Source organism: Botrytis fragariae, assembly GCF_013461495.1.
Source record: "Botrytis fragariae strain BVB16 chromosome Unknown tig00000001, whole genome shotgun sequence".
Classification (NCBI taxonomy): Eukaryota; Fungi; Ascomycota; class Leotiomycetes; order Helotiales; family Sclerotiniaceae; genus Botrytis; species Botrytis fragariae.
This window is the reverse complement of record NW_023500987.1, coordinates 2,932,015-2,956,457: the sequence shown is the minus strand read 5'-3', so window position 1 is coordinate 2,956,457 and position 24,443 is coordinate 2,932,015. Positions and strand designations below refer to the sequence as shown.

General features: G+C 43.5%; 9 protein-coding genes across 9 annotated transcripts; 4 read left to right on the top strand and 5 right to left on the bottom strand.

The window, feature by feature from the left end:
• Window positions 1-243: 243 nt before the first annotated feature.
• Window positions 244-2,720, bottom strand: Bfra_000914 (putative c2h2 finger domain-containing protein; the record flags this gene model as incomplete). Its single annotated transcript, XM_037331358.1, has 2 exons — window positions 244-2,211; window positions 2,262-2,720. 2 exons carry the CDS (start codon window positions 2,718-2,720, stop codon window positions 244-246), a joined length of 2,427 nt encoding a protein of 808 aa, XP_037197691.1.
• A 613-nt stretch (window positions 2,721-3,333) lies between these two features.
• Bfra_000913 (putative swib mdm2 domain-containing protein) lies at window positions 3,334-4,362 on the bottom strand (the record flags this gene model as incomplete). Its single annotated transcript, XM_037331357.1, has 5 exons — window positions 3,334-3,522; window positions 3,574-3,624; window positions 3,680-4,102; window positions 4,158-4,294; window positions 4,356-4,362. 5 exons carry the CDS (start codon window positions 4,360-4,362, stop codon window positions 3,334-3,336), a joined length of 807 nt encoding a protein of 268 aa, XP_037197690.1.
• Window positions 4,363-5,592: 1,230 nt separating this feature from the next.
• Window positions 5,593-9,283, bottom strand: Bfra_000912 (putative serine threonine kinase irei protein; the record flags this gene model as incomplete). Its single annotated transcript, XM_037331356.1, has 3 exons — window positions 5,593-6,734; window positions 6,784-8,715; window positions 8,800-9,283. 3 exons carry the CDS (start codon window positions 9,281-9,283, stop codon window positions 5,593-5,595), a joined length of 3,558 nt encoding a protein of 1,185 aa, XP_037197689.1.
• A 1,993-nt stretch (window positions 9,284-11,276) lies between these two features.
• Window positions 11,277-12,975, bottom strand: Bfra_000911 (putative t-complex protein 1 subunit beta protein; the record flags this gene model as incomplete). The annotated part of the gene is made up of 3 exons (XM_037331355.1): window positions 11,277-11,333; window positions 11,382-12,805; window positions 12,867-12,975. The coding sequence occupies 3 exons, from the start codon at window positions 12,973-12,975 to the stop codon at window positions 11,277-11,279; spliced, it is 1,590 nt and encodes a 529-aa protein (XP_037197688.1).
• A 471-nt stretch (window positions 12,976-13,446) lies between these two features.
• On the top strand, window positions 13,447-15,781 carry Bfra_000910 (putative eukaryotic translation initiation factor 3 protein; the record flags this gene model as incomplete). Its single annotated transcript, XM_037331354.1, has 3 exons — window positions 13,447-13,712; window positions 13,766-15,311; window positions 15,359-15,781. 3 exons carry the CDS (start codon window positions 13,447-13,449, stop codon window positions 15,779-15,781), a joined length of 2,235 nt encoding a protein of 744 aa, XP_037197687.1.
• A 1,121-nt stretch (window positions 15,782-16,902) lies between these two features.
• On the bottom strand, window positions 16,903-19,064 carry Bfra_000909 (putative extracelular serine carboxypeptidase protein; the record flags this gene model as incomplete). Its single annotated transcript, XM_037331353.1, has 10 exons — window positions 16,903-17,117; window positions 17,205-17,335; window positions 17,387-17,468; window positions 17,524-17,850; window positions 17,903-18,084; window positions 18,144-18,218; window positions 18,325-18,457; window positions 18,514-18,639; window positions 18,688-18,853; window positions 18,909-19,064. 10 exons carry the CDS (start codon window positions 19,062-19,064, stop codon window positions 16,903-16,905), a joined length of 1,593 nt encoding a protein of 530 aa, XP_037197686.1.
• A 1,121-nt stretch (window positions 19,065-20,185) lies between these two features.
• Window positions 20,186-21,024, top strand: Bfra_000908 (uncharacterized protein; the record flags this gene model as incomplete). The annotated part of the gene is made up of 4 exons (XM_037331352.1): window positions 20,186-20,293; window positions 20,535-20,581; window positions 20,783-20,807; window positions 20,851-21,024. 4 exons carry the CDS (start codon window positions 20,186-20,188, stop codon window positions 21,022-21,024), a joined length of 354 nt encoding a protein of 117 aa, XP_037197685.1.
• A 59-nt stretch (window positions 21,025-21,083) lies between these two features.
• On the top strand, window positions 21,084-22,011 carry Bfra_000907 (uncharacterized protein; the record flags this gene model as incomplete). Its single annotated transcript, XM_037331351.1, has 3 exons — window positions 21,084-21,569; window positions 21,630-21,725; window positions 21,781-22,011. The coding sequence occupies 3 exons, from the start codon at window positions 21,084-21,086 to the stop codon at window positions 22,009-22,011; spliced, it is 813 nt and encodes a 270-aa protein (XP_037197684.1).
• A 310-nt stretch (window positions 22,012-22,321) lies between these two features.
• On the top strand, window positions 22,322-22,577 carry Bfra_000906 (uncharacterized protein; the record flags this gene model as incomplete). Its single annotated transcript, XM_037331350.1, has 2 exons — window positions 22,322-22,510; window positions 22,536-22,577. The coding sequence occupies 2 exons, from the start codon at window positions 22,322-22,324 to the stop codon at window positions 22,575-22,577; spliced, it is 231 nt and encodes a 76-aa protein (XP_037197683.1).
• Window positions 22,578-24,443: the final 1,866 nt, after the last annotated feature.

The window sequence follows — 24,443 nt, the reverse complement described above, 5'->3', positions numbered from 1 at the left end:
CAATCACAAGTCAAACTCTCATTCATGCAACATTGAAGATTTTCTATACTTATTCGTCCGTGAATAAAATGCCTATCTATAGTCCTACCAACCACACCACAGGATGAACCATGTACAAAAACAGTCCCGAGACTATCATCTAACTTCATCTTATCATATCTACTCTTCCAAGTCACAGCAATAACGACTGCTTGCTGCTAACCCATTACTCAGCCAATGACTCAATACTCAGCATTCGAACATTTAACCCCAATTCATCAAAACTTGCTTTTTCCCCTTATTTCCCTTTTTCCTTCCTCCCTGCCCAGCATCCGCACTCTCCGCGTCTCCAGTCCCCGAACTCCCTTCACCATTTCCTGCTCCCCATGCAGTCGCAACCGGCCTACCTCCCATATCCCTCCTTACCATCCCCGTGCCGTACCCAAATATAGTACTTTGCGGTTTGGCAGCCGGAGGCAACGCTGGGAAGGCACTTGTGTCCTTTCCGTTCCTTGCTTGTGCGCGTGAAGGTGCTCGACTAGAAGGTGCAGATGGGGGTGCGGAAGAAGAGGAGGTTGCAGGAGTCGGTGCAACCCAAGGTGTAGTTGTTATACGGGAGTCGGTTTGATTTGGACGGGATGTAGGGAGAGTTGGGAAGGGATTATTATACTGATTTGAAGAGGATGGGGCAGGTGATGAGGTGGAAGCAGATGTTGAAGCAGTGCCCCAGGACCGATTTTGTGAGACGGTTGAACGGGAGGATTGTGCGGTGGACTTTTTCAATTTCAGCACACGATTAGATCGTGGGCCAGATGAAGAAGTGGAATTTGCGGATGCCCACCCTAAAGGTATGGAATTACCGTTGCTGGAAGTAGGAGCTGGAAGAGACGGATAATCTTCATTTATTGCACGCCAATCATTCCAAGCAGTAACTATTGCCTTCCCCTTACTCTGGTCTTCAAAAAGAGCGGCCACTTCACGGATAAGCGAGCCGAGGGCAGCCGGAGTAGTGTCTGAAAATAGAGCGAAAAATGCATCGATGAGGGCAGAAGCAGTTATCCCAGCATTCTTGTACGAAGATATGGAGTTGCGGAATTGATTTAGCTTCGTTTGGTCATTCTGTAAAAGTCGAGTCGCTCTATCAATAACATCTTGATGTTGAAGTTGCTTGCGTTGTTCTTCGGCTGTTAATTCTGGTGCAGATATATCCAGCCCCCTGACTGCTTCGGAAAGACCCCCGGCATTAGCTGCAGGTCGAGCGGAAGCAGCCCGTGAGGATTCTGCCGGGTTGACTCTGGCACTAGCTTGGGCAGGGGTAGGTGCCGTCAATTGACCACCGAAAGCTCTCGATGAACCAGCCTGAGCGCCTTGCACAGCCATTTGACGCTGGAAAGCCTGCTCTTCCCGACGTAAGGGTTGTGCACTGGAAGGTGCCAATGGTTCAGCATTTGGGTCTCTGCCTCTGCCTCTACCACGGCCTTCTCGTTGCTCTCGTTGATTCCCTCCGCGGTTGCGCTCTTGTGAATATGGTTGGCGATATTCAAAGGTAGAAATATCAACCGTCCTCGCATCTCTGCGAACGTCTTTAGATAAACTACTTCCATGGACTTCTAATTGATGTGCTTTTAGATCCATCTCCGTTGCAAAGAATACAAACTTCTGCTCCAAGCATTCCGGTTCATTGCAAGGAAAATGGTCCTTTCGTAGATGTTGAGACAGGGAATTATAATCAACGTAATAATGTGGTTGGCCGTTATTACTCTGTCGATCACAGACATGGCATCTTTCATGCTTGTCTCGGCAATGCAAAAATAGCTCATCATCACCATAAAATCGTTGACCACAGAACGAACATAGAGGATGCCCTTTGAATCCAGTCTGATCGAGTGCTCCAGGGTTATCATCTCCTTTCCTCATATGTTTTTCGAGCTCTTTGTCTGCGAATAATTCGTGTTCGTGGGTGAAGACTTTTTTATGTCTCGTACACAAATCACACATTTTCTTCTGATGTATAGATCTAACATGACGATGCAAATCTGGCCAGCCTCTACATGCAGTAGTACAATCGGGATCAGGACAATTATACCGCAGAAGTAATAGGGTATCCTCCTGAATATCGTTACTTTCATATCGAATACCAATGTTTGGGTCTGTATTCGAAATATCTTCGTCGGAGAAGTCTTCATAATTTTTAGTCGCATTGTCTGTGAATATAACAAATGGCGAGGGTGCCTTGGAAGATATTAGCCTGGTTTGATGAAGTCGGCAACAGCGGGACTCACTCTACAATAGCCGCAGTCTTTCGACTTGTATAGTGCTCTCATCCTTAAAGCACAAATATGGCATGTGCGATGGTTACATGGGGCGACAGCATTATGTTCGACGTCCGAGGCGCAAATGAAGCATACCTCTACTTCAACCGGTTCCCCATTTGCGTCCTTGTTTTCGCCATCTGCTCTGGGCAATTTCTTCTGGGTGGAGAATTTAGCGTTGGGATCTGTAGAGTTCATGGTATTGGTATTTGTATTGGCAGTTTCGTGGCTAGCCGTGTGTCCCCTATTCCCACCACGACCCCCTCGTCTCCCTCCACGGTTTTCCGAACGTCTAGAATCGCTGCCGGAATCTCCCAGAGCCCCTCCTCGACCGCGACCCCTTCCTCTTCCTCTTGGGCCCCGCTGCCCATCGTTGCGGGGCAGCGCAGAAGCGTCAGCTGTAGAAGGAATTCCGGCTGTGGACGCCATTGCCAATTTACTGTGATGTTTATAGCGTTCTGTGATGTGAAGTCTTGATGCACGAATTGTGACTCTAGTATGCTTTTATTGTAATAATAAAGCTGACACTTTCTGAGGGGTAGATTTGAAGCTTCCTGGTGTAAATAAGAATAATTCCTTTGCAAATCAACTGTTGATTTGCCTCTAAGAGCTACAGCAACCAAGACAAATTATTATACAGAGAGGGTGTGGGGGCCTGCAATCGCTTAGCCCCGCCTACGCAAGGCAAGGCTGCTGGGTGACCGTTCAAGGCTGATAAATCAACGGTTAGAGTCACCCCGAAGAATTTACATGGAAACTATAAACAAATAAAATTCAAAGTCACTGTGAGACAGATTCTTGGGTCTATTAGTCAATGATAGATGATTCATACATCTAAAATCCCCATAAAGACGCTGTCCCTAACGAATAAAGATAATTCTGAGCTGGCGGTCCCGAAAACTTGGGATTCACTCATGCCGTCCCTTACCTACGAGTACCTAGTTAGATACCCAAAACTTCAATGCAATGCCTTCCCCAAAACGCCCTCATGGAAAACGAGAAACGACCGTGTTATCACCATACTCCCAATGACTGAAGTATCCTATTCCTCCTCAACAGGGTACAGCTGTTTACCAAGAAGCTTATTCATGGTAAACATATGAACTCTCTCCGTTTTGAAAACCAATTGCATCTTATCATCGCATATAATTTGTCGTTTATCGCTAGGATCTTGAAGATTAAGACTTTTGATATGTTCCCAAATCTTCTTGACAACTTGTGGCCGAGACAACTATTGGAACATATTAGTATGAGAGGATGGTAATTAGACAGCGATACGTACTGTTGGTTCCCCTACTAGATCTGCCAAAGCTGCCGATAGATTGTATTGCTTCTGTTCGAAATTAGTTACTTGTGCAAAATTCTTTAAATATAGAGCAGCTTCTTACGTGAAACCCGCCCTTTCTGACGACCTCTTTAGGCTCCCCATCTGAACCTAACTCGATGTCACTATCATCTGTTGCCTTGACCTTTGCTGAAGATTTCTTTTTCTTTGGTGTACTCTTGCTCTTCTTAACGCCTGCGCTTCGTTTCGTTCCACCTCCTCTAGTCGATCTTGACCTGCTGTCTTCTTGCGCCTGTAGTAGAGCCGCCAACTTCGCATCATCGTCCTGCTTCGGTCTCTTCTTCTTGGGCTTCTCATCTTCGTCGGAACCATCAACTTCGCGCTTTGAGGTGGGAGTCTGCGATCCTTCATCTTTGATGTGTTCGCTCTTAGCATGTCCATTGGTTGCAGGTGGAGGGGTAGATGCATCCTGAGTGTGTTTCGAGACTTCGTCAAATCTTTCCAGGATCAAAGCTTTAACGGCATCCTTAAAGGACAGGAGTTAGCACCATGAAAATGTGAGATTGTAGAAATAGCATTACTTTTTGATGGGAAAGATCAAATCCCAATTCTGCTTGAAGATCCTTACGAATCTGTTTCGCAGAGATAGTACTGAGATCACCCTCTTTGAGAATTCTATCAATGATTATGGAATATTTCGAATTTTCTTCCGAGGTTACTTTCAATGAAGTTAGTGGTATGTTAGATATTAGGTAGATTCATATCGTGGATGGGCTTACAAGACATTGTGTTGTTGGTTGGAAAACTCTTGTACCAATATCAGATTCTAGAAGTTGTGCTACCTGCGAGAGAGGGGATATGGGATGGATAGAAGAGGAAATCCTGGGGGATAAGGAAGATAGCAAAATACAATTGGTATCAAGTGAATGAGTGAATCTCAAACCGAAGCAGAATAGGCAAAATGATTAGAAGACCTCTTTTAGTTGCAGTGAAGATAGAAAGATGGGGTTTTCATCTGCCGGTCTGCTAATAAGTCTGATGTTGGAATATTATTGTTATTGTTGTCGCATTAACAAAATTGACCACAAGAAAGTAAAAGAATGAATAAAGAGATTCCACTCCAAAAGATAATGGTGAATTAGATATATATCTAGGATGATTTTGAAGGTTGATTTGAATGGTGTTTAATAAATTTATGATCAAAACGACTACTAAAACTTATGGGCATGAGTATCACAGTATGAATGTATGAAGGAAATCTTTGAAGTTTTTTTTGTTTATCAATTGTTGTCTCGTTGGAAAGCTGCCCAGATGATGATGCGACGAGAATGCAAGGATTAGCCCAAGCCTAGCCTTTTACCACTAGGTAAGCCTTTATCATTAGCTCCGGGATGTAGGTACCTCGTAGATCTACCTACCTACCTACCTACCTAGGTAGGTACAGGTACACATAAAGTTTATGGAGACATTCGTTTTGTATGTGTGTTTTCATGCCTTTGTTCTTGAATTCGACATGTCTGACACTGAAGTACCAACTGAAAGAATACACCTGTGTTGGGATTACTTCAATTGATAATTACAAGAAATAGTGTATACACTCAATTGTGAGATAAATACCTAGGTAGGCATTGATGAAGCAAATACAACTACTATGATAGGTTGTTTTCTTCATCATAACTCACCCTACTTTCTACCTGGTTCTATATACCTAGATAGGTGGATAGATCTCTCAAAATAAAATCATGGCTATCATGCATCACCACACTCATCAAGTGCTTCTAAAATGGCACCTCATGCATATGTCATTGAAAGGGCAAATAATTACAATGGTCATAATAAAAGAAATGATTGCTACTAATATTTTTCACAAATCATCACCAGATGTATATAGAAACCCCTTCATTTCCAGCGGGGTATTGATCATGATCTCATTATCCAAAAGAGAGAGGTATAATAACCCATTTTATAGTCCTTTGCGCCATGAATAATGATACAACCACCAAAAACACGAGCATCTCAAAGACCTGCTGGCTCATAGTATTCCTTGAAACGATCCACCTGATCCCACTCCACTTCGTACACAACGTTCCAACAGACAATCAATAAGTTAGGAAATTTCCTAGTCCAGAAACTGAGGTAACCGTCAGGTAAGGGACCGACATCTTTCTTCAGCTTGTCAGGCATGTCTTCGTAGTGATTCTTTTTGTTCCTCAGGGCTCGAAGAAGATCCAAAAGTCGCGTACCGGTATACTTCCTCTGTTTGCCCATCGAATCCACGAACTCCTTTCCAAGCGATTTTAAGAAATCGCCGTGACAGACGTCACCGGCCCATCTCTCAAGTTCTAAGAGGGCAGGGCTGGGAGGGTCCCGCTTTTCCTTTTCAAAGTGGTCAGAGACATCACAAAGGAAGTTCAATCGCTTCTTTGCAGACCAGAAAAAAGGATGCGCCATAACCTGTGCTGCAACTGGACGAGATTTTGGCTCCTTGCGAAGCATGGAACTGATTAGGTCCTTAGCTTCGAAGGCGTAATCTCCAAGGACTTCCAGGAGATCCAAATCGAAATTGTCTTTGCGAATATTCACCTCCCGCATGTACCGATCGCCACAATCGAAAGGATGGCTACCTTTGGTTAAAACGTAGAAGAATACCAATCCAAGAGAGAATATATCGATAGCGCGTGTAGCTCTGCGATTGTGCATCATATCCGAGCCAACAAGAATTGAGCCTGACCCACCACCATCTGTACTCGTGTCAACCATGGATCCTGGCTTGTCATCATCGTCAAGAAGAAGTTCCGGAGCCCGCCAGCCAGATGTACCGGCCGCATGGGCAGTAGTAGCCCTGAATGATGACTGTTCCACTTCCAGTTTTTTGCATAGACCGAAGTCTGAAACGAGAAGCCGAGGTTTACCATTCTTAGACATGGCAACTAGGATGTTCTGTGGCTTTAGATCACGATGAACGATACGGAGGTTGTGGAGGTGCTGGATACCATTGGTAATCTGATAGAGTACGTTTGGAAGGTCCTTTTCACCACCTTGAGCCAGATCTCTGTGTAGGTGTGGCTTTTCAATGACATCGCTCAACGAGGCAGGGCATAACTCCAAGGCGATATAAAGGAATCCAGCAGCGCTCTGTTGTGCGAAGTACCGGATGACTATTAGAATGTTAGAGAATGAATACAAGGGAGACTTTGGAAAAGTTACCATTTGGATGATCGTCACTTTCTCTTAAAAGCTTAGTTTCTTGGGATGCGATGTCATAAAATTGAATGAGCATCCGCTTTACAGCGACAGCGCGACCGTCAAACTTCCCTTCAAAGACCATGGTACCATTGCTACCCGTCCCGACTAATTTGTTTTGGTCTACTTCCAATGCCCCAATACGAATTTTGGAACCAGAAACTTCCGCAGGGTCATTAGACACCGTCTGAATGTCAGGTTCGAGTGTGTTTTGGGGAAACATATTTTTGACATTGTGCACGGCATCTTCAACAGTTGGGGGTAGCTTTTTGACGGGAGCATTTTGAGATTCTTGGTCACTTCCAGTTTGACCTGGACGATCTTTCTTCCCTCGGTGGTTAACGCCACCGCGTCGTCCTCGTTTCCTTCTTTTCTTTTCGGGTGATAGTGCGAGATCGCCAACATCTTGCACAGTCTCTGACAATGAGCTAGCGTCGTTCACAGTAGTACCCTCAAGTGGCACAACCGCAACAGTGTCTTCAGGAACGTCCGGGAGAGATGTGAAATCCTTAACAACAGGGGTAGTTTCACGAAGAGGTTTGTCTTCCGGAATAACTGATAGACGGGCGGCCTCGTGACTATTGACGTTTGTAGCATCGTCGCTTGAATCGTCGATTGGTTGCACGTCCTTAGTTACAGGTCGATCTTTGTGCGAAACGACAGATTTTTTATTGTGAAGTCCATGGCGGCCGATCCAAGCTCGTATTGCTCTTTGGTTCGAGATAACCAGTATCATCAAAAAAAGAATGAGAACAGGATTTTTAACAAATTCGACGACACTGTCAATCGCTAGCCTTGGGATTTGCTGGAAGCTCTGTAACAGGGTTGGTTCACCAAGAAGTTCTGGGGTGAGGTCTGTGACAGTCACTTTGCTTTGGTTGTCATCTTCGAATAAGGGAGCAGATATGGTCAGACGAGGTTCGGTTGGTTCGTCGAGAAAATGAACACCAGTCAGCGCCGCCGCTAGCTCGGGCTGACCCATCTTTTTCCAAGACTCGCGTTTCAACGATTCACGTTGGTAAATTTCGGCTTTGGAACCAGTTACAGCCAAAGGATATGATTTTCCAGACATAGCATAAAAACTTCCATCTTTAGAAAGGTTGATAACAACTCGATTTCGATGCTGGTCTGTTTCTGACATTTCGTTTTCAGCCGACAACTCGGGCTTAGGCTGTGGAAGTATCATCAATTTCAGGTTCTTTTCTTCAATTCCCCAGGGTCTAAAGATGTCAAATACCCTAACGACAGGTGAAGGAAGCTTCTGTTGGAACAGTAGTTCGTGATCATTGTTCCGCTCACGATCGAATCCCATCACGTGGCCATCCTGCCCAGCTAGTATGTATTTGTTGTCGAGTGTTTGGTGGTATTTGTCTCCATATTTCTTCGCGTCTTGAACATTAGGTCCCCATTCATTGTACATTAAAGTAGCAATTGGGTGTTGGTCCTTGCCAACGATGTTGACTTCGTATTTTGATAACCCCAACCAAATCGTAGGGTTTTGACATTCGTCAGCTTCTCTTCCCACAAATCCATTTTCAGAACTACAGCTCTGATCCTTTGCATCAACAATGTAATCTCCTCCAAAGACCTGTAATATTTTTCCATTGGTGGCATCAACATGCACCATTTGAGTTTTCTTCGAACCAGTGTATACGACTTCGGGGTCGTCACTCTGGTAAGGTGACATTTCGTCGACTAATTTCTTCATTGTTAAACCTGTGTTGATCAGGCCACCGTTCGGAACATCCGGTCGATATATCCATAAACCACCATGTTCAGTGGGTTCAACAATCCAAACATAATCGTCAATACCCCATGGGGTTGGAGCTTCATTGAAATCGGCAGACTTGTTTCTCTTATGATGTTTGGTGGAAATCATCGAGACTTCGGGTAATTCTGTGGATATTCATCAGGATTAGTGATTGTTCTTATGATGCGGAATCGAGCAGCAACCAATACGCCTTCATTCGGACTACTTACGCATTCGCCATTTATGTTTACCCGTTTTTCTATCGCGCGCCCACACACTTCCATCAACGGTCGCCAGTAGCACAAAATCTTCTACTTCCCAGTCTTGGAGATCCCGCGCACTCGGCTGCGAAGAACCCCATCCAGGAGACTGAAGGCTGTTAGACTCAAGCCTACTGGATTGTGCAAGATGTGAAGGAGCTAATGGTGCTGAATCGGCGCTCGCATCGACTATATCGTGAGATCCGGCCTTTACGCTAAAAGTTTGTTTTCTTCGTGGAATGATCAAAGGGGGAGTCTCGATGGTTTTTATTTTAGTTGCTTCGAGAGGAGTCCGTATTGCCTCTGAACTGCCGATCTCGGGCGAGGATTCATGTTGCCTGAGAACTGATCGCTGCTGCTGCTGAGCATCGACTAACCATGGTAGAACCAAAAAGAATGCTGCGAAGATGAATATATTATTCACGGCTTCGCCACAGGCCTGGGGCCTGACCATGATTGAAGGTCAACGTGTATTTGTTAATACTTCGCACACGGCGAAGTATTTGAGGGATTTATTTATCTGTAGAGGCTGATGATGAAAGGAAATATCGTATGACGGCAGTTAAACAAAGATAAAACTTCGATGTTGAATTGAATTGTATTAAGTCTGATTGAATTCGAGTCTCGAGTTCGAACAAATAATAATGGTTAACGAATTGCTAAATTGTTGCCCTCGATGAAACAAAAGGAGGGAATGGAAGAGGTCTGATGGGATGGGATGGGATGGGATAATCCAAAATGTTGTGGTGGTGGTGGTTGTGATTTGTGTAGCTGTGTGTGTGTGCGCGGTGGCTCGGTGGGTTTTTTCGTGTCAGAAGAATTAGAAAAAGAAGGCTAATAATAGGGACTTTTCCGATCCAATCCACATCCACATCCACATGAGCTAGTACAGTTTGTAAACACTAGAAAACCCCTCGATCAATTTCATAAGAATAAATTGATCGATAGGTACGAGCCGGGTCACGGAATCCAAATGTGGAGTATGGAGTAGAAACGGCGCGAGAGAAAGGAAGAAAACTAGCGGGTAGATAGTGGTAGTGGTAGTACTAGTAGGTCGATGGGGTTAATTATATAATTTATTGATTTGAAGCAATTCAGTTGATAGACCTCAACTGCGACGAGAGATTGAAGAGACCAAAAGAAGAAGAAGAACAAGAATAAGATGAACAAGAAGAAGAATAACAGCAAGAAGAAGGTAAGGGGTGTTTTCTCCTTCTTTCAGCTTACAGTACTACCTCCCCTCCTCCCTAGTACTGAGGTAGGATTCGAGTGTTCGTCAGCTTACCTGAACATTTCTTCTCCTTGCTTCTACATCTGCCCATCAACTCACTCACACACAATCTCAAGTCAAGACTCGAAGTTGGTACAATCCAGGGTCAATTCAACAATACTTGTTGGCATTCCAGGTCTTGAAATTACAACTCCCACACCTAACACAAGATAGGTAGGTGAGAATAATAACTTGATTGAGATTTTCATTGATATAGTACTGTTGCTGCGAATTCTTGGGAATTGCACTTACGGAGGAAACTATCCACAAAATACCTACTATGTAATAAGAGTATAATAGATTATCGTACACTGTAGCGAATATAAAATTGATAACATCCCTCAAACTTTAAACCTTTGGAACCTATGGAACCTATGGAGCTTTCAAGATTAATTCGTGCTTTATAACTAGGTATAATCACCCCATCTCAATTCTTGATACACATCGCCAGCAATGCCTAATTCCTTTTCCAAACATGTCTCATTCATTGACTTACTTGGCTTTGTCAATTTCCAAGCGGCTAGCAACATATTCGTAAGCATCTGTTCCAAGTAGTCACGGAAAAGTGTCCAAAAGGACCAAGAGTGATGACACCAAAGGCAAATAGGAAAAGATATGTAGAACATCAAGGGTCTAATTAGGAGCATTCTATTTTCCTCGCCCCGTAAAGAAGGTTTGAATGTTCGCGGGGGTAACCGTTGCCCAATGAATAGGTAACAGATGGAATACACTAGCAAAAAAACACCTAGATCTCTAAAGAGAGACTTTAGACTTTGCTATTACAAGGCTCGTATGACGGAAGCGATTCTATTTGCAGAAGCATACCAACCATAGCTTTGAATTTTGCAACCTTGGGATTATCTGGATTCTAAAGGCGTGGTTGTTCCAAAGCTGTGGTAAGGCAGACAATTAACACCAACTAGATAAACACTGTTGGTGGATTCTAACATTGGCTCTTGCAATCACTAGGCTGGCAATCACATAATTCGCTGTTGGTGCGAGATCCATTGAACGGAAACTCTCAAAAACAACCACAGAAAACCAAGAGGATTTAGAAGTTGTTCATCCATTCATTCATTATTGTTGCTGCAATATGTCTATGGTATAGTTGGTACAAATCTCCCTGACCATTTTTGCATCTTCATAATACAGTCGTCATTTTTTTCTTTCATTATGCTCATCTCTCTCTTCTCCGTGGGGCACTGCGAATGATATTGTCCACTCTGAGGAGGAGCTAATTTGAGTTAGTATTGGAGGGAAATATGGGAATGATGGTACTGACCTCTGCTGCCTCGGAAGCAGATGAGACTACTGCCTTCTTTAATTTGTAACTTTCAATAACTCCCAGTTCTCGCATGTCAGCGATTCCACCTCCTGGGGTCAAAAGATCCAGTCCGTATGTGGACATACCATCGTAAATGGCTGTTCGGAGTCTAGCGACTAAATCGCTTGAATCATAACCGGCATTGTCAGCCAAGATGGTGGGTAATTGACGGAGTGCTACCGCAAAAGAACCAACAGCAATTTGCTTTTTGCCGTCTACTTTGACTGCGGCGCCTTCAACAGCTTTAGCCATCAACATCTCGGCACAGCCTCCACCAAGAGTAGTTCTTGGCTCCTTGACAGTTTGTGAAAGAACTGCGAGAGCATCATGAAGAGATCTCTCTGCTTCATCAAGCAATTGCTCAGTAGCACCTCTTAGTACAATCGTGCAAGCTTGACCAGCAGCAACACCAGAGAATTTAATGAGAGTATCTTCACCAATGATCACTTCTTCAATCAGGTCACAATGACCGAGCTTGACTTGATCTGGGTGATCAAACGTCGATGTAATCTCACCACCGGTAACCAAAGCCAATCTCTCAATACCATCAAAATCGGCATGCTCAATGGACATGATACCGGCATCCGAAAAGAGTTGTTCAGGCCAGTTGTAGATAAGTTGTCTGTTGATGAAGCAGTTGATGCCGTGTGCCTTGATCTTTTCAACCTTTGCCTTCATCTTATCCTTCTCGGCCTTCTCCAATTCAGCCAACTTTCCAGTGGAGCCAACCTTTACCCGGGCACCAAAAATCTTGATCTTATCCGTGTCCATGGCGGTGTTCGCAACAAGAATCTTAGCCTTTTCTAATCGTTTAGGTTGGTTGACTCCGATTTTCTTGTCCAAAATGAAACCTTCATCGAGATATGAATCGCTCAACTTTCCACCAGCCTTTTTGATAATTTGGATGTGACTTAAGTCTGATGAACCCTTCATACGTAGAACAGCGTCAACAGCCAACTCTGCAAATTGGATTCGATCTTGCGAGAGGACCTTGGAGCTTAAAGTTGTGCGTGCGATGGCTAACAAATCTTTTCTGAAAGCTTCGGCATTGCTGCTGTGGTCCACCGCCGACTTCTCTAATGCTGAAAGGGCCGCCTGACTTGCTATTCTATAACCTTCGATAATGGTCTGCGGATGTATCTTTTTATCAACCAACTTCTCAGCTTCTCGCAGAAGCTCTGCAGCTAATACAGTAACGGATGTAGTTCCGTCTCCAACCTCGTCATCCTGCACTTTTGAGATGTTGACAAGAACTTTGGCAGCTGCGTTGTCCAAGGCAATAGCTTTGAGGATGGTAGCACCATCATTTGTGACTAAAATTTCGCCTGTACTTGCGCTCTGAAGGATCTTGTCCATACCCTTTGGTCCTAGAGTTGATTTGACTAGAGAGAAGTTCATTCAGTAAATTACACTTTTGAAGCTGTATGGAGGGGTCCAAATCACCTAAGTCACCAACTGCGATAGCACCAACAAAAGCAGAGAGACGAGCGTTCTCTCCCTTCTCCTCAGTTGTACCATCTTCAAAGATTTGGGTTGGGTTAAAGGAAGCCATCTTGCTTTGTATGGAGATCTGCGAGATATGCTACAATTTTTTTTGGAGTAAAACACCTCGTCGTCGCGTAAAGTTTCTAGGGGCGCGTCGAATAGTAATCGCTAATGTGGCTCTAAAATTAATTCGTTAGTGCCTCGCACACGAAAATTAAAGTTGGGGGAAAATCGATTTTTTGGCAGCCTTGTCTATTTGAAGAACCTGATCTCGACCACCACTCACATTCTTTTCAAGGAATTTTGTCCTTTGTTAATAAAATTATTTGTACGCAGAAGTTCAAGGCTTTGGTTGCAATAATTCAATATTAAGACACTGCAATCAAATCGAATAGTCTAATTCAAGATAGACTGTACAGAAGTGGGCTAGTGGGGTCAAAATTTCCAAACGAATTCACACAAAAACTCACCAACAACATTTATCGAACTGACAAGAGAACGCGCAAAGGCTGTTGGTTGATCGCATCATATCGCAATCATGGCGCCAAGTTTCGATCATCTCCCAGATCCAGAAGAGGATGAGTACGATGAGGAAGAGCTCGACATTTCCGATTTAAGAGAACGTTTCGAAGTACAGCTCGAGCAAGGACTCGATACTTTCGTTGTTATCGATGGCCTCCCAGAAGTTAACGAAGATACTAAGCCCAAGTTGATCAAATTTTTGTTGAGAAAATTGGACTCTGTTGGTCAAACGAAAAAGGACTCAATACACATGCCCATCGGACCAGATGGCAAGTCGCACAAGTAAGCTTTAGATGTTTTTTATCATCCATCAATTTATATATTGATAAGAATAGATTTGCCTTCGTCGAATACTCCTCCCCTGCTGAAGCTATTGCTGCATGCAAAGCCCTCGACGGCGTGCCCCTCGATAAGAAACATACCCTTCGAGTCAACAAATTGACGGATATTGATCGCTATGGTCGGGAAGGACGCATTGACGAGAATTACACCCCTCCAAAAATCGAAGAGTTCACCGAGAAGGAGCACTTGAGATCATGGCTTGCGGATCCAGCCGGACGTGGACGGGATCAATTTGTCATGTATAAGGATGACAGAGTACAAGTTCTTTGGAACAACGAGAAGGATGCACCAGAAAGTATCGTCGATCGCCAACACTGGACTGAATCATTTGTACAATGGTCACCCCAAGGTACTTTCTTGACCTCAATGCATCAACAAGGTGTACAGCTCTGGGGTGGACCATCTTGGACTAGACAAAAGCGTTTCGCGCATCCTTTCGTCAACCTTGTCGACTTTTCGCCAGGAGAGAAATACCTTACAACATGGTCAAATAGACCAATCACTATCGGAGAGGAAGGACACCCAGCGTTGTCTATTGATGATGACGGAAAGAACTATGTCATCTGGGATATCGAGACTGGCTTGCCATTACGTTCTTTCGCCAATCTCGATTTACCAAGCAATAGCGTTGATGCAGACGGTAACCCTATCAAGAGGAAGATACAATGGCCAGCATTCAAGTGGTCATCAGATGATAAATACGTTGCGCGTCTGACTCAAGGCTCATCTATTTCTGTCTATGAGTTACCTAAAATGAACCTTCTAGACAAAACCTCGATAAAAATTGACGGTGTAATGGACTTCGACTGGGCACCAGCAACTCCACACCGTGATGGTGTCAAGACTTATGAGCAACTCTTCTGCTACTGGACTCCAGAAATTGGTAGCAACCCAGCTAAGGTTGGATTGATGAGCATCCCATCTAAAGAAGTTGTCCGAACATTGAACCTCTTCAGTGTGACCGACGCAAAGCTCCACTGGCAATCAGACGCGTCATATTTGTGTGTCAAGGTTGATAGACATTCGAAGTCTAAGAAATCTCTCGCAACCAGTTTGGAGATCTTCCGCGTTAAAGAAAAGGGAGTCCCTGTTGAGGTTGTTGATTCGATCAAAGACACCGTTATTAACTTCGCTTGGGAGCCTAAGGGTGACCGCTTTGTTATCATTACAACCGCAGAAGTCGTTGCAGCTACAGCTGTTCCACCTAAGACGTCCGTATCCTTCTACTGCCCAGAGAAGGTCAAGGGCAATGGTGTCGGTAACTTTAAGCACATCCGCACATATGACAAAAAGAACAGCAATGCCATTTACTGGTCTCCGAAGGGTAGATTCGTTATTGTAGCCACAGTCCACTCGCAACAAAGTTTCGATATGGAATTCTATGATATGGACTTTGAGGGCGAGAAACCCGAAAGTGATAAGGACTTGACAGCCAACTTACAGCTTATGAATACCGCAGATCATTATGGTGTAACAGATATCGACTGGGATCCCACAGGACGCTTCGTTGCTACCAGTGCCAGTATTTGGAAGCACACCGTAAGTAGCTAATATTCCTTTTTGATTAATATACTAACTATCAATAGATGGAGAACGGCTACCATTTGTACGACTTCAAGGGTGAGCAACTTCGCGAAGAACCAGTTGAGAAGTTCAAGCAATGGTTGTGGCGTCCTCGACCACCCACTCTCCTCTCCAAGGAGGAACAAAAGCAAATCCGCAAAAATCTCCGTGAATACAGCAAGGTATTTGATCAAGAAGATGCCGACCGTGGTGCATCCGCCGATCTTGCTGTTGTCGAACACAGACGTAGACTCTTGGACGAATGGCTTGCATGGAGAGCAAATATGGAGGAGGATGTCAAGGCTGACAGAGAAGACGCAGGTCTTCCCCTTGACCCTCTGGAGCCTCTCAAATCTAAGATGGCAAGCGGTGATGAAGGTCAAGCTATTGAGATTGAAGAAATTGTCGAGGAGATTGTTGAGGAGACTGAAGAGATTATATCATGAGTAGCCAAGGTCTCCCCATAGTCCGGAATATTTCTTTTATCTGTCCTTTACGACTATGTAGGGGTTGGAGTTGATAAAAGCTATGGCATTGATTTCGAGGTTCATGGACTTTTTCCAATTTTTCTCGAGGTATTTACATATGCATACTAGGTAGATGAATAGTAAAAAGCTTGTGGGCAATTTGATTGTTTAAAAAACCCGACGTGCCACCACAAGTACTTGAAATTGTTATTGCCCAGCTGTCTTGATATTATACTTCTTTGCTTGACCTATCCTGGTCGAGCACAAACAATACACAATTGCCCAAATTTGACATTCTCAGGGTTCTTATCGAAAATGTGAGACTCAAGATTGTTGTTCCCAGCCCGTTTCCCATAGACATCCAAGAAATCTCTACATCTATTCGCATGCCTCTCCTCTACCACGACATCAAAGAACCAGCTCCTAATTCAAACGAGACTAAGCAATGCAACCATCTCTTCCCCCCAAAATTCCTCGTACCATATCTTGAACGCAGATAGACTCTTTTGATGTCAAACGGGTCTGCATCAATGTATCACATGACTCGGGTAGCTTCTAAGAAAGGGGAACGGGGGTGGTTGGGGCATGGCTTGAGAAATGGTGTTTACTTCTGGGATGAGCGATTTCGACAGTGGTTGTGTAGGTGTGGGTGTTACTTTTTGGTTTTGAGAATCACTGGAAATGGAGTGTCTAGAATGTGAGAAGAGAATGGAGTTGTATTACGTGCAAGCTTTGAGGAGGAAATTGGGGGGGTTCATCGCTGGGAAATTTTAACACTCGAGGCTAGCTAGAGACCAAGTGCAGGATACGAAAGGGGTTGTCAAATTCCATTTAAAAAGTGTCTTGCTGTGACACTCGAAGCTTCGAGGGTTGTTTGGTAAGGCTGGAACATTACTTGAGACAAAGCGAACCAGGATGAGGTATTCCTGACAGTTACTTTATGTATATGGCGAATGGTTTTATCCATGCTATCGAGATAGGATGGATAATTGCTACATACATTTGTCTTGTTTTCTAAGGAATATGGCAACTACACATCTCTTTATGCTTTATCCGAGAATTATTTAAGTGATCAGTCATACCTCATAACATCAATGCATTTACCAACCAGCTTTCAACCATTTCTTAACCGTTCTTATCTCCCAAAGATGTGCCTGTTGAATGAACAATGGTTCGGCTGCAATATCTAAGATACCATAAGAATCCCAATGATGACCTGCGCCAGAGATGAGAAACTCGGGGTGTAGATCAGAGGAAATCCGGGGGCTGGGCGCATAGTGAGAGTGATAACAAAGGTCAAGCCATACGTCATTGTCTAGCATGATGTTAGTGTCTGATGAAGATTGGATTATCGGAGGCAGAAAAGGGTGCCTAGGTTTTATTGAGCTTGAAAACTACTTACCTCCGTCGATGAAAGCTAGACGATCGGCAGAGAAGTTGTATCCACCATATTGGTTCCATAAGGTAAGATTGACGACTGGTGGGATAGAATTGTAATCTCCTGGTGGAAATGCCCAGTTACACCATTGTTGACTTATCCGAGTTTAGTATGTTGCCAATGCCAGAAAAGAGGTAATTACTTACGTGTAGTCTGGTTGAAGAACGCGAGAAATCAGTGATGGGCCGGTCTCGGGTGCTGCTTGATAGGCGCCAAGTTCAAGGCATGCTTTGGACAATAGTCAGTATATACTGGATTGAAAATTTTATAGGGAGTCACGTACTGGTATAGAGATATGAACGACCTGCTCTATTTGTAACGTCGGCGTAGTATGTCTCGTTTTGGGTGCCAAAACAGGAGGTGCTATCGATAGGCTCGCCATCGCACAGTGGAATAAGGACACTCTTAATATAATTGGCATAATTTCCAAGATTTGTCCATGGCTCACCCCCTGTATAGTTTGAGAGGGCGTAATCGATCTCTGTGACCGTTTTGGGAGCATCTACGTTTGTGATGTTCGAGCAAAAGTCCCAGAAATCGTTTGAAGTATACAAAGGACTCCAGTTCAGTTCTTGCCATGTACTTGTGGGATAATTCATTGGTCCGCCAACTGCATTAAGTTAGTTGCAGTATACTCCAAAAATACCTGTGGTTGTTCTTACGAGGAAATGCTATAGTCATGGCAAAGTCTCTATGGTCTGTCAAAGCCTCAAGACCGAACAAGGATTTGAATTCTCGGATCGCACGTGTGTTGTTGACGGATATAAGGGCGTCAAATTTATCGATAATGTCGTTAATACTTGATATACAGTCCTGAGGAGCCAATCTCTGAATTGGATTGTACCTAGGCACAACGTCAGTAAAAGAGACCATGCATGAAATAATCAGCTGGTATTTGCTAACCATTCTGGATATCCCACAACAGTCTTGACAGGGGCGCTGGCAGCAATACCACCAAAGAAGATATCTGGATAAATCCTAATGAACGGTATTAGCTCCGTTGTACTGCGTCCATATTTACCATCCAAGCTCTCGGTAGCCTATGGGAAATCTCCAGATCTCCACGGGCGGTGATAGAATTTACTTTACTGATAAGGCAGTCTGTCCGCCGGCCAAAGAGCCACCGTAGAGTATCCATTTAGTGCCTGGTGCAGTGATACTAGCATTGAGACCAGACAGGGATACATGTTGAGCAAAGTATGCATTATCCGCAACGGCTGGAATCAAGTCTGTTAGATTCAGTCTGGCAGGAGATGTAGCAGATGATACGAACTTTGTTGATTGGTCAAGTATGCCAAGTTGTCTGTTGTACTTGTGTTGAATGGCCAGCTCTGGCCGTAGTACCGGTTCTCAAGAATAATTCCAAGACCATTTGTAGCTTCCATCAATATTTGAATGACTAGAAGATGGTCAGTGAAACGATCTAGTCACACTATTCAAAACATACTCCCAGTCTGAAGGTTGCTGAATCTATTCTGGCCATTGGTTTCTCCCCCGATGTAGAGATAGACCGGTCCCCCGGGCTTATAGTACGTCGCATCGTACCAATATCTTTGTTTGAAAGTAGCATTTGTATGTGGAGCATACGCCGGATCATTTGGGAAATGATCAATCTACACATCAAAATCAGAACTTGCAAATGAAGAGAAGCCTGAAACTCCAACGCACTGGCTGGTCTATAGCATAAGGCGTATAGGCCAATGTATCCCTCCTATCAATCGATATCGTCGACTCTTTAACAGTCCCGACTTTTGTCAATATAGAAGCACATGTTGAACCAATGAGCCCAGTAACTACACTGGCCAGAAGTGAATTGCACCTCATTCTCTAAAACGCGAAGTGAAAACGAGAGAGAAAGATTATGATGGAATTGACATGAAATTATTTAGTCTATCACGCAACATATATGCCATACTATAGTCTGCAGTCCGTATAGTACCTTGCATACTAACTATACTCAATCAGGAAGCTGCGATGATGTGCGGTCTAGCAAAATCGTGCTTTCTCCACGTATTTCTTCATGACGACACGCTCATACACGATCGTGAGTAGAACGCCAAGCCAGTTAGGGAAGCTTCTATCTCGGAGTATAAATCCGAAAAAGAGACATCGATAGCCTTTCATTAGTGCAGTCATTGAACTTCGTATTAGAATACTGCTATTCGCCGGCATAGATGATAAGCATTTGAGATTCTGGGGTCGATTGGATACGGCTATGAATGACTTTCCGTTTCTCACTAGTGGGAACTAGGTGTGATTCAATACCCATTGAAGCTTACACATTAGAAGTTGAGAGATAGTTAGGAAAGCATACTGACGATCCGAACGAGGGTAAAGTGCCACAGACCATTTCTGCCATTTTTGAACAGTGTCTCGAGTGTCTGTATGTAGGAGAGAAGAAGGAGGCCAAAATTGATTACCCCAACCAATTCTATAATAAATCAACCACGAATAAAATCATGAGAGCTGAGAGCATCAAACAAAACCTTGAAAAGTCTTCAGTTACAACACTATTTTAATTTTTAACTATATGAATTAAAATGCCTGTTCAAAGTATGAGGAAAGGTCTCTTGATAAGCATTTTTATAGGGTTTTGGGGGGGAAGCACGCCTCGCTTTTCATTGAAACATTCTTGGCACATCTTCGATAAATTTTTGCTTAGTCATCAATTCCAAGAGACCAACAGAACTCTAAAAATTCACGAGATTCACAATCTAGAAAAGGCCTGTGTTGTGTGTTAACGATGCTCTTGTGAGTTGTTGAAGGGTTTTGCCAGTGGTCAACTCCGGTCTGTTTTTTCCCTCACAAATAGAGTGTATCCGTATCTGATGATGTGCCACGTGAGATGCCTCCCCTCGATGTCCTTTCATCTGTTTCCAACGCAATATTGATATCGTTACTCTCAAACTCCAGAGAATGAAGGATGTCCTGGAGATATCTACAGCATGTTATTCAAATGGTGGTTCATGGACACACCTGGCACATGTAACGATCCTAGGCCATTATTTGCGAACTATACGTCCACATTTATTAGTCCTTATCAACGAATGACCGTGTCATAGGTTATACATTCCCATTCGGGACGTATTTTCCTGAAATGAAGACGGCGTGAGTCATTATATTCACGCCGACGATAAATACTGTCGAGGTAAAAGTAGGTATACGTATATATACGGAGTACCTATTATGTTAGATTCAAACTTATACATCATATCACACCACACTTGAATGTTTTGTTAATCATGCTGGTCTTTTGGTTGCAAGTTGGTGCGGCAATCTTTGGTTTATACGCAGTATGGAGGGTACAGTGGAAGTATTGGACAGCTCGACGGAATGAAACGGTACGGTACCTCTAAAGCTGGAACATGCTTCTCTTGTCACCTTGGTTCTTGTCTCGCGAGGTGTTCTGTTATCACAAAGTCGTCTGAGCAATTGACAGTTTTAATTGCTCAAGACTACATTCATCACTCACTCGTCCACTTTACGAGATTGTTCCCCTGAGAATATTCCTTCAATATTCATCATCACACAAAATAGCCAAGCGGCAATGTCACTCTCCTTTACTGCGTGCGTGCCTATCTTAAGTCTATAATCTGACCAATTCCACAAGACCAATTTCAATGACGAGAAGATATCAACCATTGCCAATTCTCCAAGCATCACTCCTCTATCAGATTTCGACTGGCGCACCACCGAGCCCCTCAAGCTGCGACCTTTCAAACCAGTATACCACATGACAATGGGTACAAAACTCCCTCTGAATTCTGCTGCCGATTCATTCTAAACTTCCTCTGCTTACAAAACAAAGGTATTCAATCATGTCCTGCATCTGAACTCATAGAAATGGACCGGACATACCTTGACCGCCTCGCTGTCCGCACCAACGTGATAAGAGAGCACACCCCTAAAGCACTCCAAGCCCTCCCATCATCCCATGCTGCGATTGAGGAATTTTACACGTACTTAACCGCCAACTACCTCCCTACTCGCTTTCCCACCATCTACTCTCTTCATCCTACATATCTTTTGAATAAAGCAACAGGCCATCATATTCCTCTCACTCCCTCCTCTCCTATCGAAGCGCTCCGTACCTTAGGCACAAATGTCGACAGCGATTATCTCATTCTGGTTCCTTCTCTCGACGGCGACGGTTACATCTTAGGAGGGTTCATCACATGCTTCCCATCCGGATTTGACACTCAAACACTGCTCGGTAAGAAAATAAGGGATATTCATAAACCCGTGCCGAAGTACAAAGAGAAGTTGGAGACGAGTATGTATCGAAGTTTCGATCGATTGGAAGTGGGGAAGATTATCAAGAGAGTCAATGTAAGTTTCTCCACCGACTTCTGAGACTTCTAGGAACAGGTAAGTAACAACACGGCACAGTGGTCGATTACTACCCACTCGCGCTTATATGTAGCGAGTGGAAATCATCTGTATGAAGACGAAGAGGCGAAGGAAGAAGAGTTTGATATCAAAGATGTAAGCTCCTACTTGTTTTTGTCGTGTCATTTCTTCCACAGGACTAATTTTCTAGGCGAACCTCCGCTGTGAACGTCAACTAATACATCGTCTTCCACAAACTAAAGCCTTGGTGTTCTCAATCAAAACTTATCTTACACCAATTACCCAAATCAAAGAAGAAGGCTTGGGAGAGGAGTTGGCAGAGGCAATTGATGGTTTGAAAAAGGGAAATGTACCAGAGATACATTACTACAAGAAAGGTGTCATTTGGGGGGGAAAAATCAAGGAGTATTTGAGAAGTTAGGAACTATGAGACATGACAAAATGGAAACGATCATTCTCACCTCATACTGAGGCGTTAGAATCGTTCTAGATCATGACTGTTGAAAGTGTCTGAACCAAAATCCATTTTCAATCTTTCTTAAATGAATGAATAACTAATATGTTCCTTCGAGATCAAGTTCATTGTCAATTGATTGTTGATTCAGAACCTCAGAATCTAGAAGTCCAGTTTGAACAATCTCAAATTATTGGTTGGTTTCAAGTACCTATTGTTTCATTTTTGGGGGGGTATTTCAAAAGTGTGCCACGACTCTCCACTCTCGCCAGTACTCATGGCAAAGGTATCTGTCAGATGTGTTCCTGAATCACTAATCGAAGTTCGGACAATCGATCCGGCTTCTCCATTGAAATCTGGAAGAGTTCCTACCACATCGGGGTGCGGGAAGGAGAGCATGAGAACCTTGGTCTTGAGGAGTATACCAGATCATGACGAATCAAGGCTGACGACGATGTATTCTAGTGTAACAGAAAGCTGCTTACTGAAAGACATACAAAAAGGTGACACCAGGAAACAAGCTATCCATTTGATGAGGCGAGGAGAATGCACATGGTTATGTCACTTTAAAGACGACGGAAGTGCAAGGACATAGATTTACACCTTAAAGCAAATTGGCAATGAATGCAGTTTATATTAAATGTTTGATTTATGCTATCTGAATTCAAGATATCTATGAAGGTGAAAAGTAAATCAAAGTGTGCTGACCCATTGCCGTCGACACCAATCGAGCAAAGGTGATAGAATGCCTTCTAGAGAACAGGGTTGTGCGCTGATATACAAATGGTTATGGAGCATTTGGATACTCACACATCAAGCCATTGATATTGTTTGTATAAAAAAATTGATATGATTTGAAAGAATGTAGCCTCAGCTGATTCCCAACCTTTCAGAAAAGTCTAAACGACATCTCAAAGTCAGGCGCCCAGCAACGGGTTGTAAGTATTCTTCGCACAGCGCGAAAACATCTCGTTTTATTGAAGAAATCGAGTGCCGTTAAGTAATGTTTTAGAAGCTGGCGTGGTTTTGTAAGGGAAGGGAAGAAGGGAAACGATGGATGAGACGGGGAGAAAAAGAAATCCCACACCGTATCAATCGGCGGTATTTACCGTATAGCTGCTGTGTCCATAGCTATTCTCTACCTCTGACACCTTTGTATATATATTTGTTTCGTATTGGCGGAACTGAGCAGAGGCAGGCAATCTTTGATTGTGCTCGTCGAAGAAAGCTTGCACATTGGTTTGCGAGCTATAAATACCGCATCGTCTATGATTAAATAGACCGCAAGAGTATGATGCGTGCTCGAAATCAAAGGATTGTTCACGAAGTAGATATTTCAAGGTCGAGTAGAAAAGTTACCAAGAAGGTTGGTTGTTGTTGTTGTGAGGTACAAAAGATTTGGAGAAGAAAAAAAATCTGCATCAATTCATAGCTCTTCACTAGCGTCTGCAGTAACCGAGGAGCTATGACCACCAAGAACCCTTCCCTTCCCTTCCAAATTCAATAATGAGACGATTAATAAACCTCCATTTGTATTGCGATATTTGACATTGGATCCTTTCAAGAGAGCCTCTTAAACTTCGAAAATTGCCAAGAATCCCGATAATATGGACTTCTTTCATACAGTTGTGGGACGTACCTGAAATGCTGCAGGCTTTGATCGCGTATGCCGTAGTACCATTCAGTCGTATGTGCAGTAGTCCATTATTACGGTATCAAAACGTTATGCAGCTCGGCCACCAACAGTATCATCTCTCCTTGATCTTGCAAGGTGACGACGACCATGTGCCATGTGAGGAAGGTATGAGGCAATATATCTCTGTGGAGGAATACAATTTCTTCTAGAAGCCACACAGGACTTTCCAATTGAAAGGGAGAATTGCGCCATATTACCCCCGTGAGTCTCATGCATTTTCCATTACGTTTTGATTCCTCTACCCGGAGCCCAAAAGCCTCGAGATTTCCCTCAGCTTTTGCTTGTCATATGAGTATTACAACTCGTTCGGTTGGCTCTGAATGTCTGAACATCTGAATGGAATTCAACGAATTCAATGATTGGATAGGCGTTTCGAAACATGGAGCGCATAGCAGCATTAAATACATACATAGTACCACATGATTTGAAAGATTAAGGATAATTTATTGTATTACTTGGCTTGGGAAATTGGGGCTAAGACTGTATTTAAAAAGTTTTATCCCTTTTCATTCTACTTCGTGATGTTGCAGGACATGCCTAGGTACACCTCGTTGTGCCCGCTCCATGTGGATCGAACGTATAAATATATACTTCCCCGCATTATCAGATTCAATGTCCTCTCTCTTTTGCATGTTTTCACTTGTTGCGAATTCAACCTTTAAACCATTGTGTATCATCACGCAATAAGGTGTAATTCACTCAT